We start from the raw sequence: 18,004 nt of genomic DNA on the forward strand, positions 1-18,004 counted from the left end.
TACTGTTATTTATGAAAAGCTCATACCAAGAGCTTCTTCAGTGACTTAGTTGTATCAATATTTAATATTTTTTCAAAAGTTGTTGACAATACATTGTCTTTGGTGTTTTTCAGTCTGAGCTGCAAAGGACCATTCTTACATTCTATGACTAAGGGCTCCAAAAAAGGAACTGCAGACATTTAGAACAGCTCATAAAATCCAAGGTAATGACAGCCTGTTAATTTCTGTGCTGAGAATTGCCAGCATTTTAAACAGGACTTTGAAATACATTTGCCTCAACATAATACAGCTAAATCTGAGGTGACTTTAATCTTCATAATTTGCACTCAATTAGGATTTACTTGTAATACCATTGAGTAACATATGGTCATGTCTGATGACAGCTCCCAGCCAATAGACTTTAGGCTCAACATACCAAAATAGAATGTGGGGGGTTGTTTTCTTCTGCTCACAATGTATTTGAGACCCTATTGTATTAAGAGTTTGAAAGAGGATCAGAATATGTGGGATGCAGCTGCAGGCTGTACCCATGTGAGTTGTCAACATTCAGAGCTCCAGTATGACATGCCAAAGACATACAAGAACAGATTCTTGGCCTTAAGTCTGAAATGAGTTGCTACCCCAGCCATTCTGCTTGCTGGAGGTAGCTGCAAGAATAGACTAGGGAATCTGAGAACAGTGTGGTTTTGTATTGCTTTCAAAATGTCACTTGTTGCTACATATGAATATATGTGGAGGGAAGAGTCTAGAGATGGTCTACCCTGGGTGGGTGTACTCTGTTGGTGTCATGTTTAAATGTCATAAGTGAAGCCTGCCACTCACATGAGCAAAGTTTAGTGCAGTCCTCTTTCTGGGTCATTTAGTTGTAGTAATAAAGAAGTTTTGTAAAGTTCTTTCCTTTAACATGTCCATATAGGAATAGCCTCCTCTATATATGCAAGTACTATTTCACCCCATGGTTGATTTCTATCTGTGTGTTTGTAAATGTACAAATGTAAAATCGTCAAAGGGAACAGTTAAATTGTTCTAAGAGTCCATTACAGAAAGGACTGGTCTATGGCAAAAACTGAAAAACTTGATGTTATAATCACAGGTATTTCTGGCAACCAGGCCGTGCTATCATCAGTAAAAACCCCTAGTTTAAAAAATGTTGCCACTTCCCTTGTCAAAGGAGAAGCCTAGAATATAGTTGAAATTGTTGATGATACTGTATAAATAAGTAATTAAGCTCCAAGTGTGCCACAGCAAAATTCTGTGTGCCTTATTGGTAGAGAAGCAGTGAGATTCAGATCTGTTGTATCTTCTTAATTTCAGGGGGCTGTTCTATATTGTGACAATGTCACATTGGGCATTATCACCAGTTTGAATTGCTTGTCTTGCTTTCTTCCTGCAAAGAATAATCCAGCACTCTAGGGCAAAGGTAGCTGGAACAAAAACTCTCCAGCATAACCACACTTTGTGTAGAAATTGACTTTTGAGCTACAGGATTTATTGCCAGAGCTGTATTAATTCCTTGTGTGGCCAATACAGTATTTGCCAATACTGGGCAAATCAATTTCTATTGCTTTTCTAACCCACGGCTCTTCTGTCTGTCTAGCTTGGAAAGTTTTTGGGGCAAGGGATCTCTTTTGCTACATTAATGTCTACCACATACCCGACCTTTACTTCCAACCTCTGATAGCGTCTCTAAATGCTGTTAGCACAGGAATAATTGCACACCCTGTAGTATACGTTAAGACGATAAATTCAATAGACAAGATATTGTACTTCATAAATCCCCAACTTAATACTTAAGCACCATGTGCTCTGTGCACTGACTAAGGCAGGGGACGTCTGAAATAAAAATATTATGAGCTGTGATTGTGTAATTAATGCGTACAACCAAAAGGGGGATGATGCACAGATAATCTTAATTCTGACATTTCCCACTTCGGAGTGTTTAACATTTTAATGTTACTTGCAATTTTTGTGTGTTCTAACACCTTTCAATTAACTTGAAAGGGAAGATACAGACTATCTAATTTTGTTATGATGGAAACAAAGCTAATGATAAAGAAAACATATGTATGATCTAAAACAATGAAGTAAAAATGTGTAAACATGGAAGGGTTAGATATTTTGCCTGCTGGGCTAGGGGGTTGGGTTGCTTGATGGGTCCCCTTTTTTGTTTCTTATTTATTTCTTCCTTTTACTCTTGCTGGGTGCTGGAGGAGGGCATGCCCAGGAGCCAAGGAGCAGGATTACAAAATGGATCCATTGTGACAGGAATTGGGAAAAAAATTACAATAATACATGTCCCTAAGAATATGTCAGGATGGATCTCTATTTCTGTCTGTCTGTACAGTAGCTTTAAGCATGCAGCTTTCTATCCCAGAAAAAAAGAATGACATTGCATGTTTATGGAGTACATGGAGAACTTTTTTTTAATCCTTCAGTACATAGTACATAATGGACACTTATATTTATATGAAACTATTTACCAAGTATGGAATAATGGTGGAAATAAGGTTAAATTATTCACTACAAAAATTAGAGAAATTCCTATTTTCTGGATTTCTTGAAAGTAGTTTTATTCTGCTGTTTAAATCAGAAAATCTTAAAAAAACTTATTTTTTTTAGAAGGGCCTTCTTTTTCACTGTACTCTGCCACTTTCTGCTTTTAGAATAGAAATTAATATAACGTGAAATGACAAAGCATTACGCAAATTACCTCTGTTTCAACTTGCTGTGCAAAGGATGCTATAGGGTGTTACAGATGTTATATATGAGGTGTTAACAGTCACCTCATTTTACTCTGAATGTAACGGACATAGATGAATTGCCATGAAGATCATACTCAGAAAGGAGACAGTAACAAACAGTAACTGAGCATTTTTAATCAGGGTATATGCCAGATAATTATCTTCCAAATCTAAATAAATTCTATATATCCACTACTAAACTCATTATGTGATAATTTTTTTCCGAGCATTTAAGGAAGTGTTTCCATAGATTCACAATATGCTTCTCCAGTGAGGCCTTATCTAGGGTTAAAAATCATGAAATGGCCCTTTCCTGCCTGTGACTGTTGTAAGATTGTAAGATTAGACATTTTCTCTGCTTTTCTAACATTTATTGTGCATTGTATCATGTTCTAAATATTTTCATATCAGAAGGCCTAGAAACTGTAGCTGAGGTTTTTATGAAACTAGGGTTTTGAGAAATATATACAGGGTTGTGATTAGTTTTACCCAGTAAAAGCCAAGATATGGCAACAATCCACAGCTCAATTTATTCCTCAAGTTTAGATACATATTATTCCTCATGCACTCTACCACTAGCACACAGAAACAAAACTAGCTTCACAATGTAAACGTAAAATCAATGCTTTTCCCAACACACATGACTTAAAAGGCTAGGACAGTGGAAAAATTATTTTTCCACACTGAATCTGTTCAGTGATCTATTTCTCTTGCCCTGAATTCAATATGATATGTATCACTGCTACCTTGGTAATTCTTTATAGATGGTGTTGGAAGGTAAGAATCCTTTCCTGTGTGGTGTGGATTCTTCAAGCTCTGGAAAATGACTATGTACTTACACATTTCTTGATACATATAGCTTATCAAATGTTGTTTAATACAAGTCTGTTCACTGAGCTCTGAATACCTAGATCCAAAATGTAACTCTACTATCAATTCTAATTTCTAATATAATCCAAGCCAAATTCCTATTGTGATTTTAGTTTTGAGCTGAACTCAATAGCTCAGGCCTAAGTCTAGTTTTTATAACTCATAAAACTTTATGATCCTTTAAAATCTGTCCACCAGTATTTCATTTTTCTGACTTCCTGTGGGTATGAACTTCCCACATACTCTGAGAAGAGGTATTTTCTTTTATCTGTCCCAGACTAGTCTGCATGCATGGTGTGTATCACTCAGATCACATGCTAAAAAACTTCCACAGAGTGAGATTAAATGGTTTGCGATATATTTTTTGCTTTATATATTTTGCTTCAATACTCCCTGGTTCTCATCTGTGGCTGATCTCACCATTCCCTCATCAGGCCTATATAGACCATTTGGTCACTGATAAACCACAGTGGCATGAGGCTCACCTGAAAGTGTCAGCAAGAGCATTTTTTTCACTGGCAGAAATGCCCACAGGATAAAGGTTAAATTTGGAAATAAACTACTTTTGGTTTTAGTAGAGCCTTCTAACGCAGCCATATTTTAAATTATATGTACGAATTAGAATTAATGTAAAGGTGATATTGTGCTCCTAAATACTGAGAGGCAGAGTTTATTAGCTCAAGCACAGGACTATGCTAATGAATATTTAATACTTCCAGGACTTTGGTTAAGTATTTCTAGACAAACCTTCACTGGCTTTTATATATGTACAAGTCTGGGTCAGTGCTACTTCATGTCTGTCTGTGACAGGCATGACTGGATTGCACAGGTATGTTCCAAGACTGTCTCTTTTGTACTGTTTGGTACAAAGGAAACTTTGTCCCTAAGCAGTCTTGCTAGGCCCCTTAGTAATACAAATAATTAATAATATCACTCTTAGATCCCTTCATAATTCCCATACCAAAAGAAGTAATGTTAGGTTTTTGTCCCTAAGTTTTTCAGTTCTCATGCTAATGCAAACCTGTATAGATTAAAATTAAAGCTGTTGGAAGTTTCCATTCACGTTTTTTTAAATATTGAAAGCTTTCCATCTTATGAAAATGGAAATAGCACTTGAAGTGAGTTCTTTAATGATTACATTTGTAATAAGAAAAACTTAAATCCAAAATGTGTTGGATTTTGATTGTCTTCTGTTAATATTCCTTTTCCCTTCCCTTCCCTTCCCTTCCCTTCCCTTCCCTTCCCTTCCCTTCCCTTCCCTTCCCTTCCCTTCCTCTCTTTTTACAGTGACCAAGAATGAGAAAAGCGGGGGGGTGGGGGGGTGGGGGGGTGGAGGAGGGGAGAATGAGAAGACAGTTTATATTTTTATTGAAAGATTGCGGGAGGGTAGAAAATGTATATTCCCATTTTGAAACCTCTCTAATTTCAGCCAGGAGCAGGTGGAGAGTCATCACAGCTCACAGAGCACAGCTGTGATAAACTCACATTGACCAACTCCACTGAAATAACTGCCATATTCTAGGTAAGCAGAAGATTCAGAAGAGTTTCAGGAAAATGCACTGCAGCTATCTAACCTGAACTAATTCAGGAATATAATTTTGAATTCTGGTAAGTAATTTTTCAACAAAAAGGGGAAATTGATGTGCAGTCCTTGGAGAATTGGTATATTATGTGTTTGCATTATATTGTCTGTATCCTCTAGAGCCTACATTTCTGATAGATTTACATGTTTGTTCAGCATGGTGCACCAAACAGAGTTAGCTGATAATAAATAATGAATATTAAATACTGCATCAAGAGCCCTCCTATCCTGATGTCATTGTTTGAAACAGTGAGAACTCCAGTCATCCACAGTAGCCTTTGTTTAGTGGCCAGGCACTGCGAACAGCTGCCCCCAAATTGATCTGGTTCCTACAGACTGTGCTGCTGAGGGCCTGACACCTCTGATAACTGGTCTAACACACCCTGGCACTGTTGTCTGCCATGCTGACGTAGGATGGAAGTGCCCAGCCCGTCTTGGCAGACCAGCTGTTGGCATCTTAAGCTACCTAGTTTGTTGTAAAGAAGCAGGTTCCTACCCCGCCACTGGATCAGAAGTTTTGGTTGCTGGCCGGTGCCAAGGTAGAGGCTGCTGGGATGTTCCTCACTCAGCTCTTTGGGTGTGCTGGGCCAGTGTCAGGGCTTTTGTGAGGGCTAATGGCGGGCCGGTCTGCTGGGCTCCAGCCAAACCATACGCCTCAGTGAGGGGACTGACTCAGAGCGTCCCATTTTCCAGGGCTACACTCAAGCCATTGTCCTGTGAGGCTTTTAGCCAAATTATGACCGATGGTCCAGCAGAAGCTTTAAGGGAGAGGACAAAAAAGGAACAGGAGCAGCCCTGAGGCAGCTCGGAGGGATGGCATTTTCCTGAGGCAGCCTGGAGGCAGCAGCCAGTGCAGACACGACAGTGGGGCAGCTTGGAGACACGGAGAGGGCAAAAATATCTGTGGGCAGCCCAGAGGCAGCAGGCATCTTCAAGCTGAGAGATTTTAAGGTACCATGTGAGGGAGAGTAAGTAAATGTGTGAGACGGCTGGGGAGTAACGAACGGAGCTGACGCAGAAACACCACGCAGCCTGAAGATGGCGCCGAGGCAGCATGGACGCCCCTCACAGCCCAGAGACGGTGCAGCGAGGGCAGCCTGGAGGCCCCTCAACAGCCCGGCGATGGCACCGAAGGACATGGAGGCAGGGCTTAGAGAAAGCACTGAAGCCTAAAGAGAGGCCAGAGATGGCTCTGAGGCGGTTTGTAGGCCTCAGTCAGACCCGGGGCGGCACGGAGGAGATTTGTACCTCAGGCACTTGCAGTTAGAGCCTCTAGCCTTGCAGATGGACAGGCAGAGAGCTCTTTAAGCCCCTCACTCTCTACCTAGAGGCTGTGGAGGGACCTGCCCTGGTTTTGTCTCTGCTAAACACACAACAAATGGTATGTTGGGGAGTTAATGCGGGGAGGAAGGAGGTGGTTAGTAGTCAGGTGCAATGTCCCGTTAGCTGTTCAGAGCAGCCAGAGGGGATGTGGAGCTGTTGTTACACTGTTCGAGGAAAGGGTCTTGCCTCACAGACATTGTTCATTTACTACTTGTTGGCTTTGCCAGCTTGTGCTGTGTTCCCACCTGTACCCTTCAGCTCTTCTTTGCAGTAACAAACTTTGATTCAGGGCTGCCTATGGGGAGGTACAGCAAGGTACTGATACTTCCTGGAGCTCACAGTGTATGCCTATGTGGACCTACATGGTGCAAGGCCATGCACCTGTGTGCATTAGCTGCATGGTAATGGCCAGGCTCTGAGAAGGCTGGAGAGAAGAATAAGCTGTGGTCCGGGAGCAGCATTAATTGTATCTGAAATTATAAGCCTCCTTAAGTGGCAATCTAAAACCTATTGTTCTGAGTATCAGGAATTGGCAATTCTAGCTTAACATTTCTATATTGTCAGGATCTTTCCAGTATGAAGGTGTCTGAACAGATACCAGCCCAACACCTCCAGATTCCCATGAGGCCATTGCCTCTTGACCTGTGGAAAAGAATAGTGAAAACTGAGACCTTTTTGACTTTTAGTGATTGCTGTTGCTGTGTTGTTAAGTGATAAATTGCATCAGCTGTTCTTCTGTATTGGGACATGGCACAGAGGAGAGGATGAGATCAGCGGATGTTGTGTCTTCTGTGTACACAGACAAGGTGGGAAGCTATGTAAAAATAGCAACAGCTGTATCTTCTGACCAGCTTCCACCAGCTTACCATGTTTATCTATTAAGATTGAAGTGCTGTAGGGTAGCCTTAAAATTGGCTGTGGAGTCAGCTGGTGATTCTGATGTTACAGGGCTGTTACACAGATAGATGATGAGCCTGAGAAGGAGGGCATGCTCCAGCCATGTGTTTGTGTTAAACAAGTTTTAATGTTAACTGTGCATCTGCTGGACAGTGCATAATCCCCAGCCTGCTCCTCACTAGCAGCAAGCTGCTGGTCGACATCCAGAATCCAGTGATGAGAGGGGTTTTTCTCAGTGCCCAGTGGGGGCCAGCTTGAAGCAGGGAGCAAGGTGCTTTGCCTGCTCTTTGCAGCCTGTATCCTTTCTAGCACATCTTGGCCACCTGACTGATTTGTTGCATCCCAAAACAGTTGAAATGTGAGGGAACTTGAGCAATTGTTAAAATCAAATGTTCAAAACTACATAAATAAAGCTGCTAAATTTACAGTGTAAAACCAAACATCAATTTGACACACACTTCAGCCATGCTGTAGGTAGTATCTGTAGTCACTACGGGGTTCTCATTTCTTCTTGACCCTGATCATCACCCTGTGGAAAGGTTCATGTTTCATTTTACTACCATACCAACCAAAACGTTAAGTCTATGGGAATGTGATCATTAAGGCTGGCTGGAAGAGCAACTGATTTTTTTGGTTGAAATACAAAAATGACTTTTAGTCCAGTCTTGGGACGGGATCTGTAGAGCTTCTCTGGAATCCTGATTGCATAGCTAGGATGTGAGTTTTTGAGTCAAAAAGGGCTTTGGGTCTTTTTTTTTTTCTTTTTTTTTTTTTTTTTTTTTTCTTCCACGTAAGCTTGGGAAACAAAGATCAACGTTTGACTTCAGAATGTGAAAAAAAAATATTCTTGAGAATTTCTTTCTGTGAGCACGTGGCCACTGGTCTTTCCTCTTCCCCACTTTTTCATTTAATTATAGACAAAGTCCTTTATTCAGTGAAGTCAAAATATAACTAGGACCTTGTGTTTGGATGACTTAAGGGCACATAGCTACAATTACCTTGACACATGGGTGAATAACTTGTCTAAGGTGATCACACCAAGTGCTTGTTTGGTGGTTTCTTTTACTTGATTAAGAGAAGTTGTGCAGAATGTCATGAGCTTGGGAGACATGAACAAAACAGGGAGACAGTGCAGGGGTTTCTGAAAGGAAGAAGACATAATGATGACTGTAAGATGACAGAAGCCAGTGGGGAGTGGTAAAATGAGAGGACTGCCACGGGAAGCTTATGAGATTAATGACATGCAGCTATGGATGAATGGATTTTGCATGGACCCGGATCTTGGATCTGATCCAACTGCAGCCCAGTTCTAAAGGAAAAGCCTATAAATCAGTCCGAGGATTCTGGTGAATCGTGCTTTGTGCTCATGGTTTGTGATGTAACCAGCAGTTCTTGATGGAATTAAAACTGCCCTGCTCACACTCACCTGCTACTTGCTCTGTATTAAGTTAACAACAGTAAATAAACTGTGTATTAGATTTCAAGCTGACCTATTAATGCCAAATGAATTCATCTTGCCCACAGGCTGCCCTAATTTAAAACATATGTATCAATTTAAATCCTGTTGCTTCCATGCATTAAGCTACTGTTAGATTTTTGCCTCATCAATATTCTTCACCATTTTGAACAAATGTGTAGTTTGTTGTGGGTTTGGATCAAAAGTATTCCTTGATAGATTTTTTTTTTTTTTTTTTTTTTTTTTTTTTTTTGGTGTGGAAGGTGGTCATAGAAGTGAGGTGGACTATGGTATTGTACAGCACTTACACCTATCACTTGAAACCAACAGAAGACACTACTTTGTTCTTGTACAGGCAAAACCTTCATTAGAATCAAAGGAAGTTCACTTTATTTGCAGGAAAGATGGGGTCCTTGTTTAGTGAAAATGCAACTGAAGTCAGGAGAGCTATTGTGTGATAGTATATTTCCCATACAGCAGTATAAGTCTTGTAGAACACAGATAGAAGTTTTCAGTTTTTCCCAGACTTCTAAGGGGTGAAAGAATTTTGCATGTAAAATAGAGTTTCTCCTAAGAAGAATTTTTAAAAAATTGGAGCCTAATGTCAGAATCCAAAGAAAATATTTAGGCCTCTGAATAAGTAGCCTGGGCTTTTCACAAGTGCTGAGTTCTGCCAACCCTCACTGCTCTTAGGATACAGTTTCTAAGGCTGAACGTCGTTTGGCTGTATGTTCTTGCAAAGGAATACTAAGAATATGCAGTAGGTCAAAGTGGCTCCTTATCTTTGTGCAGAGATAAGGGCTGCTGTTCCTCCTAGGAAACAGTGTCTTAGAAGCGGAAGGCTGCACTTCTTATCATTCAAGTATGTGCCATAAAGGGGTAAAAATAGGGACATTGAGGATAAGAAAGCTGAAACCAAGGCACCTGCTACCCACAGAAGGAAACTTGGGAATGAAATAAGACTGAGAGCCTCTTCTGTTTTTAATACTGCAAATCTTCACTTACAGGAGTAAATAATTTGCATGTTAAAAACCTCTGAGATTACTTACATGAGAAAAGGCTTGCAGAATTTAGACTCCTGACTTTACCATGCAGACTAAATTCTGTTTACTGAGTTTTGCAGAAGTTGAAAATGTCAGAGTTGGCTGAGAGAATTAGATTTCAATACCTATTAAACATTTACAGGACATAATAAATCCCCACTGAAAATCCTTTAGCTTGTGACCTAAACAGAATCAATTGAACAGAAAAGTTGAAATAAGGTATTCAAATTTTATCACTGTTGCCAAATAATGGATAGTTCATTCAATCTCACAATATTTTAATCCAGTATTCACTTTGCTGTGATATGTAATACAGGCTATTTACAATGATTGCCATTCTTTAAATGCCAGTTTCCCTTTAAAACAAGCAGCAGCAACAACAGCAACCAGCCCCACACAGTGCTCCAAACCTTGTTTGCAAGGATTTTCATTTGCATCACTAATGTACAGATTTACACAGAGCAGAAGGGGATTCTTAGAGATTCTGCCTTGTATACTACCTGCAGCCACACTCTGCCACTTTCATCCCTTCATAGTTATATATCAGAGTGGGCACACCAGCATCATCCTTATAAAGAATGGAGATTGAATCCAATTTTGTTGGAACACAACAGGCCTTGGAAGCTTTCTTTGGGTTTTGGAGATGCACCAGAGTTTGGACAATAGCATGTTTTGTTGGGGTAACGTTATCTGTCAGAGGGAAGAAGCAACCTCCTTTACACTCAAAAGCCTCATAATCTTTTGGTGCAATGATCCAGGAGTCCCAGCCAATCTCTTCAAAGTTTACATGGAGGGAAGTTCTCCGGCAGTGGTTGGCTCCAATGCTTCTCTTGCTTCTGGAGGAATGCTGGTGGGGCCCAGTGATGGCCTTTTCCTCTCCCCGTTCTTCCTCTTCAGATGAAGTGTTGTTCTTTCCTAATTTCTTTATCACACTTTCTTGTTCATGAACAATCATCTCCCGGAGCTCCACTTTGGTCTCTTTTGTCCCATTGCTGCGGTCATTGGAGAACACTATTAACAGGGGCAGATTTTTAGTGTCAGAGGTAACACTGATATCCAGCTTCCCACAAGTGAAACCACCCAGAGCCTTACTCTCTATAACAACCTCTAGCTTGTTTTTAGTCTTCAGTTTGTCTGCCCTGACCCATCTTTTCACAGCGCTGGACACTTCAAACATCTCCCAACCACATTCCTGGATATTATGGGAGACAAGGAAAGATTTGGTACTTTCTGGGTTTTCCCTGTGATCACCATCTAGAACATCATAAATGACCATGTTGCCTTCCAGCCTAGAGAGAGACCCAACTTCCCTGTGACAGGAGATATAAATTCTCAGTTCAGCTCTGGTGATTTCCTCATATCGTGGAATAGAGATGTTGAAGAGCAAGATGTGTTTCTGAAATGGATTTTCTTCTGGTGAAGCTAAAGAAACAACATCTGCAATAGGAAATTAAAACACGTGGTTACAGTGCTTCTGACTGTCCAAGTAAGTTGTTTTTAAAAGACTCAGGATGTATTTTTTGGGTAAAATAAGAACATGGCTACCCAGCATTAAAAAAAAAGAAATACCATCTTCTGGCTGAGTTTCAAGGGCAGGGAGTGAAAAGAGGAAATGGAGGCCCTGGTGTTGGTAGTATTTTCACCAACATTGCATGGCCAGGTGAGTGTGTGGAAAGGAGCATAAAGAGTCTGCCTAGAATAAGCTGTGGATGATGTTAGTCAGTATTAAGTACATAAATAAGGCATTTGGGGAGTGTTCAGATTTAGCAATTTCCTAAAGAGATTTTTACACAAAGAATTCCTAAACCCCCCTATGAATTTCCTACTCTTATCGTGCAATGGGGTGAACTCCCCTCCTAATACAGAGAAGTATACTACATATTTAAGCATGTCTAAGAACTAGCTGTGCTGAGGCTTTTGTTGTTGTCTTCAGATAACTTTGAAAGCAGCTCGGATTACTGGGAGTTTGGGGAAATAAAAAAGTTTTTTAAAATCCGGAATGAAGCTTCAGGGTCTGTCTAAATTGGGACTTGGTGATAAACAGTCTTTTACGCCCAGGTCCCAGTCTGACCCAGGCTGGACTCACTGAGCTTGTGTGGGTTTTGGTTGGTTTGGTTTTGTTTTTTTTCTGGAAAGCTACCAGCAACTCTGCCTTGGGAGGGGCAGATAATTGTCTGGAAGATTAGCTTGGTAGTGTTTAAAACTCATCACTGGCTGATGTCTATTTGATGGTCAATGTAGGATACTTACTCAATCATGATTGGGTTTGGGGCAATTTTAATTGGCTAACGTTGACGCTTCTTCACAGTGTTTACTCACTAAAGAAGTCAGAGAGGAGAGTGAGATATGGCAAGTATAATCTAGCTCATACTGTTAAGACTTCTTTCCATTTCAGGACTAGGGGCACTAATTTGGGAATTTGGAGTTCTCGACAGTGCTGTTACCTGTGTATGTCTATTTTTCATATAAACAGAAGCTTTGATTCTCCCTGTCTCATTTTTATCACAAGGATTGCATTTACTTCTAACTTATTTACTGCTTCTTTTGATGGAGCTTTTAAAAGTCTATGTAATGTTACACAGACAGGGATCTTGAATTTTTTTAGTTGAGACAAGCTTGACTATCTATTTCCATATAGATCTTTCCATCTAACTCAGAATTCTGGGGGAGCACTACTGGTCCTTGCTTGGATCCAGAGACAAATTTCTCAGTTGGTTGCTGTGATTTTTAAATATGCAAAGAGCCAACCTGAAAGAAGAGCTCTCTAGCATGGATGTCTCAATTATAGCCAATCAAAAGTTTGCATTCTAACATTAAAATTCAGTTCCAAATCTCTAGCTTTGAGAAACATGATTCATGTAAATGCTGTTATTCAGTGCATCATCTCAGTTGATGCATTTGAGAAGAGAATATTGTGGTGAAAATATCAAAGAAGAAAACTAAAGCTAATTGTATTTTTTTTTAAGATTGAAAGAAACTACAGAGCAAGACTACAATCCAAAATGTTTTTTTTTTTTTTTTTTTTTTTTTTTAATAAAGAATCTGTGGAAGTTAGGCACCCAGTTCCCTCTGAATTTAAAAAGAATCTGTGTACCTATGGTCCATGTACTTCTTTAAAAATTCTAGTCCACATATTTAGGACTTCTCCTACCTTCAGTACTGAAGCTCCTTACAATATTGGATGCAGGGATAGAGGACTTGTCTGCAGCATATCTGTTGTATAAATCAATCATGAACTGTGGTGGTTCTTCTTTGGTCTTCACTTGTGAGGGGACTCTTGACAAATTCAAACTCCTTAGTAAATCTGTCTTCATATTCTCCAGGAAAGATTTAAAGTCGAAATGGTTCTCATCTTCTACTTCCCCAGGATCATGAAAGTGTGCATCAGACTTTCCCATAGCTGATAACTTGTCCCAGTCTTCCAAAGGCTTGCCTCTTGTCAAACAGGCAATGATGTTGAAAACAGACAGTGCAGCTAATACTCCAAAATAATGCATTTCTTCTCTGTTTACTTTCTGGTGGAGAGACAAGAGGACAAGGGTATTTTAGCTGATTAAAAGTCTTGTTCCATTACAGACAGAGGAAAGGAGATGGAAGGCAAAAACTGGAATGCTCTTTGCAAATCACTTTCTTGTGTTCTTTTTGCAGTCTGCTTCAAACCCCAGCCTCTTGTCAGTTGTCAAGCAGATTGGTTGTACGCTTGTCCTTATCAGAGTCATTGATGCCATGCTTCAGCTTCTGTTATCTAGCAAAGCTCTTAGTTAATGAAGATTCTGTAAACATTTGACAAACACATGTGGCTGGTGGGAAGGACATTGTATATTGTAAAGAATCCACATTTCACTTTAGGGTCATCATTGCTTAATTACACTCTTCTATCATTTCCTTGCCAACACAGAGAGAGGCTTTCTTAGGGACGTAGAAGATTACACTGTTTTCATCAAGAATAGAAAATAGAGATCTAGAACAAAATTACTCTATTAGCTGTTAGTAAATAACATCTCACAAATTTTTATTTCAGTCCCTTCACACGCCTTCAGAAAATCCCTGATCATTTGATGGAGACATGTGATTCTGCAAGACGTGATCTCATGACAATACAAACAACCTTAAAACTTCTTTCTGTTTATCAGCCAAGAGCTATTGTTTGTACACAGTGAAATATCTGTTTTGTCTCAAGTTTGCCTCATGTTGTTTGAAGGATTGTCCATTTTCAGTTTGATTCCTTTGGTGTATGGGAATTTAGTCTTGTTTTTATAGTATCTTATGTGATAGATTTCTTAGATTCTTGATGGTCAATCCATTCCAAGAACAACCAGTCATTATTTCAGTGACCTCAACATGAAGACAGAACTGGGCCTTCTAAGGCCACATTGAAAGTAAAAGGTCTCTGTGAAGATGCAGAAGATTATCTATGAAGATACTGTTATCCATGAGAATAATAGGCCAAGGCAACAATACAAGACTGATGACAGATTTTCTCATGATACAGAAGAAAAAAACCCAGTTTATTTATAGACAAAAATATCACTTGCTGTTTATCTTAATGAATGTATTATGATTTAATCTAATGATACCTAAGTGTTTTATCTGTACTATTAATGTATCATTTTTTTCTAAGCATGACTCAATCCATACTGTACACGTGCCATAAAGTCCGCATAGTATTATGAGCTTTTACATTAAAAAAAGTCTCATTGCAAAGACGTGGACAAGATTTTGTCCTTTCTGGCCATTCTTCTCCAGTTTTCTAGCAGTGCATATACAGCATTTAAAGCGGTCCCAGACTTCTCAAATACTCATTTATGTGTCTGTTCAAGTGACAGCTGGGATCAAAGATCCTGGTTAATTACGTTCCTATGGTGTAAAGTCAGAAAGGATTATTTGGCCAAGGATCTTGGTCTGCTGCATAGCATTGTGTTTCCTACCTGTGTGCAGAGCCCTGTTACTTGTGTTTGGCTAAAACGTAACTTTTTAAGGCCCTCCAGAATTTATCTGAAGATGTCAAAGAATCAAAGATTTCTTCAATTTTTGTAGCACTTACTCTAAAAGATTATCACTTACATGTAAAAACCCATGGTGCTTCATTTATTATTTCATTGTTCCTGGCTTCACCTTCTAGACAGAAGTTCTTTTAACTTTCTGGCTGGCTTAAGGAGCCCCATGGTGCTGGCATTTTCTCTCTGTCAAAGTGCTTGTACAGTGTAATCAAGTTACTTCTCAGTTTGCTTTCTGATAAAATAAACAGATTGTGCTTTTTAGTCATATGTTATAAGACATTTTCTCTAACTTTTTTTGTTTCTTTTTTTGTGTCTCTTTCTGAATTTGAATGTCTTTTTGAAAAGGTGAACACTGGGGCTATACGTAGTTTTCTAGTGGCAGTCCACCAGTGCCACATGCAGAAATAAAATCTTTCCTTACATGGTTCACTACTTCATTGTCTGTCCATTCAAAGCTTTCATTAGCTCTCTTTACATAGCATCACCCTGGATCCTCATACTGTGCCATAAATCCATTATATCCACAAAAATTATTTTAAGAGTTATGGCTTTCAAGGGTCAGTCTTTTACTCAGTAGGAACAGCCTCCATTCCTTGTGCCTAGGTACCAAGTTCTGCATCTGTCTACCTTAAAATGAATTTTGATAACATAAAGTGCAGCTAGATCACGTGATCTATATGAATACCTCTCTCCTAAATACTGTCTTCTGCAAAGGGGTTTGTTATATACAGACTTCCAGTTCATATATAAAGATGTCAAATAGTGTCAGGCCAAGCATCAGCTTTGCAGAAACTTTACAATGAACAGTTTAATTCAGTGGCAATTCTTTTTGAAAGCAGCTCTTTGAGGTTTGGCAGTGAAACAGTTGTTAATTCATGTGATACACAAATAAATTAATATTGTCCAGCGGTTTCTTTTGGTTATGCAGCCTTGTGCAATTGAATTGAAATACTCCACAAAACCTAGGTACATTCTAGCTGTTGCTGTTACCTCTGGCAATTAAACTGTGGCCTCAAAGAATGTAATTGGATTTGGGTTAGAAAAAAATGTCCTTAACACTTTGCTGGCTAGTATCAGCTATTTTCCTGTTTTATCTGTCTTTAATCATCCCATATTAATATATCTGCAATTCTTTTAGGATTAGTTAGTGGAATTATCTTGACCTGCTATTTTATGTTTGTCAGTAGTAACTTTCTCTAGAAACTTAAACATTGAGTGGAATAGTTTATAGGATGTTCATAGAAATCAAAAAATCTGTTGGAACCAAGAGAGTAAGGGTATCAGTGTCTTCCAGCAGCAGCTGACTGCATTTGTGCCATTTCAAATGCAAAGTTTCCTTTCCTAGAGGAAGATTAGACATCCAAATACCAAAGACCCAGAAAGTAGTAGCTTAAACCACTAAACAGATAGTTAAATAGACTTTATCTGCATTAGAGAATGGACTGGTACAGCTAACTGAAATAAACTTCACTAATAAAATAATTGTATTGCTTGTATAGTAAGGGTAGGTCTTGAGAGCTGTGCCACTTACAGGTATAATTTTGTTTTGCCCATCCTAAATAACATAGTTTTGCCAACAAACCTTTAAATGCAGACTAAACCTTTTGGGGTTTTATAGGTGTCATAATGAGTATAGGAGTAGCATTTTCCTTTATGTCCTATTGAGCTTATAACAGATCATAAGATGGTATCTCTTTCCTAATTGCTTGCATCAGCACATCTTGGAAAGAAAGTTTGTACCCAAAGACTAATTCAAAGTATAGAAAAGATTCCTTAAGGAAAACAAAATGCAATAGATGAGAACATAAGCACACTAGGCTAATATATCATGCTGTTCAGAGCTGGTGCTAAATGGGAACAAGACTAGACCTACAGAAAAGGGTAGATTTTTACAGAGAACAGAAATGACAGTCACTTAAGATACTTTGAAAAGTTTTATGCTTATGGCTATTACTTTTTAATGTTTGTTTATGCATTAGCATTACTTTGTCAACTGTAGCTGAGTTTCTCATGGTTTATGAAACACAAGACCCTACATTTTTAAGGGAAATCTCTGACAGCAACAGTATACAAAGGTTTGTCCCAGTAGTTCCAGTGTAAATCACTGTAGTACTTTGGGAGAAGAAGAAATGACTAGCTGGATCCATGATCTTTTGGCAATCATAACTAGCAGTCACTACAAGGTGCCTTAGAACTATCTACTTCTTACTGAGAGCTGTTCAGGAGGAACTGGCAAGAACTGTTCTGAGAGTAACCTTGCAGAGGCTCCCATACACACTGAATCTTGCTTTTATGTAGGTTAGCAGGAAGCAGCACCTTTACACACCTCTGTTTTCTGGGAATCTGCAACACATGAGTATGAAATATTGGAGGCAGAAGTTACCTCGCACCTTAGCAGGATAAGAGCCTTCCAGTTAGCCATTAATCAGAAGGTAGTGTGTGTAGTATCCTTCCCCTAAACAACACAACTCCTAATAGGATAAGATAGCATGGAAGATTAGACTGTTTCTTCAGGAGGAAACACTCCATATCTTGCACTCTGTGCTACCTCACAGATTCAGAAGTTTGTTCCACTTGCGGTCTGCCTATGCTATTGTACAGCAGGTGGGTGAAAATGGAATATGTGGCAGGTCTGTCCTGGCACACAGGGACACCAAGAAAGAGGATTGACAGGCATAATGGTGGAACATGAGCTCTTAAAGGAGTGCTGCAGTTACAAGGGCTACCATAAATGTATCAACAGAGGATTGTACAGGAGTTAGAGGGGTGCAGAGACTTTATTTCTATAAAGACTTCTAATGGAACCACTGCCAAATATTTTGTCCCATTTTGATGTTGATTGTTGGAAAAGAAAGTTAATGAAAGTTCTGGAAAGAGTTCAGAAGAGAGCTGTGAGAAATTGTTTTGAGGCTTAGAATAAGAAATCAAAGTATCTATTTAAGTCTTGGCCAAAATGTAATTTGACCCTGCTCTATATACTAAAAATACACAGTGAAAGTATTTTGCATAATAGATAAAAGGGATCTAATAGAATAGGTTACAGTAAGATCCAGTGAACTGAAGCTAAAACTCAGCAAATTCAGACTAGGATT

The 18,004-nt window shown here is 39.3% G+C and overlaps 1 protein-coding gene across 1 annotated transcript; it reads right to left on the reverse strand.

Annotated features, from left to right (window-relative positions):
* Nucleotides 1-10,089: 10,089 nt before the first annotated feature.
* GDF2 (growth differentiation factor 2) lies at nt 10,090-13,531 on the reverse strand. The gene is made up of 2 exons (XM_049810515.1): nt 13,064-13,531; nt 10,090-11,349 (listed from the first exon to the last, which is right to left on the reverse strand). Exons 1-2 carry the CDS (start codon nt 13,407-13,409, stop codon nt 10,409-10,411), a joined length of 1,287 nt encoding a protein of 428 aa, XP_049666472.1. The 5' UTR covers nt 13,410-13,531; the 3' UTR covers nt 10,090-10,408.
* Between the last annotated feature and the right edge of the window lie 4,473 nt (nt 13,532-18,004).

The sequence above is a fragment of the Accipiter gentilis genome, chromosome 9 (genome assembly GCF_929443795.1).
Source record: "Accipiter gentilis chromosome 9, bAccGen1.1, whole genome shotgun sequence".
Lineage (NCBI taxonomy): Eukaryota > Metazoa > Chordata > Aves > Accipitriformes > Accipitridae > Astur > Astur gentilis.

Coding starts and splice junctions, on each gene's coding strand:
- GDF2 (XM_049810515.1), bottom strand. CDS start 13,409: ATGCATTATTTTGGAGTATTAGCTGCACTGTCTGTTTTCAACATCATT. Junction 11,350..13,063: donor AAGGAGCTTCAGTACTGAAG/GTAGGAGAAGTC, acceptor TTCCTATTGCAG/ATGTTGTTTCTTTAGCTTCA.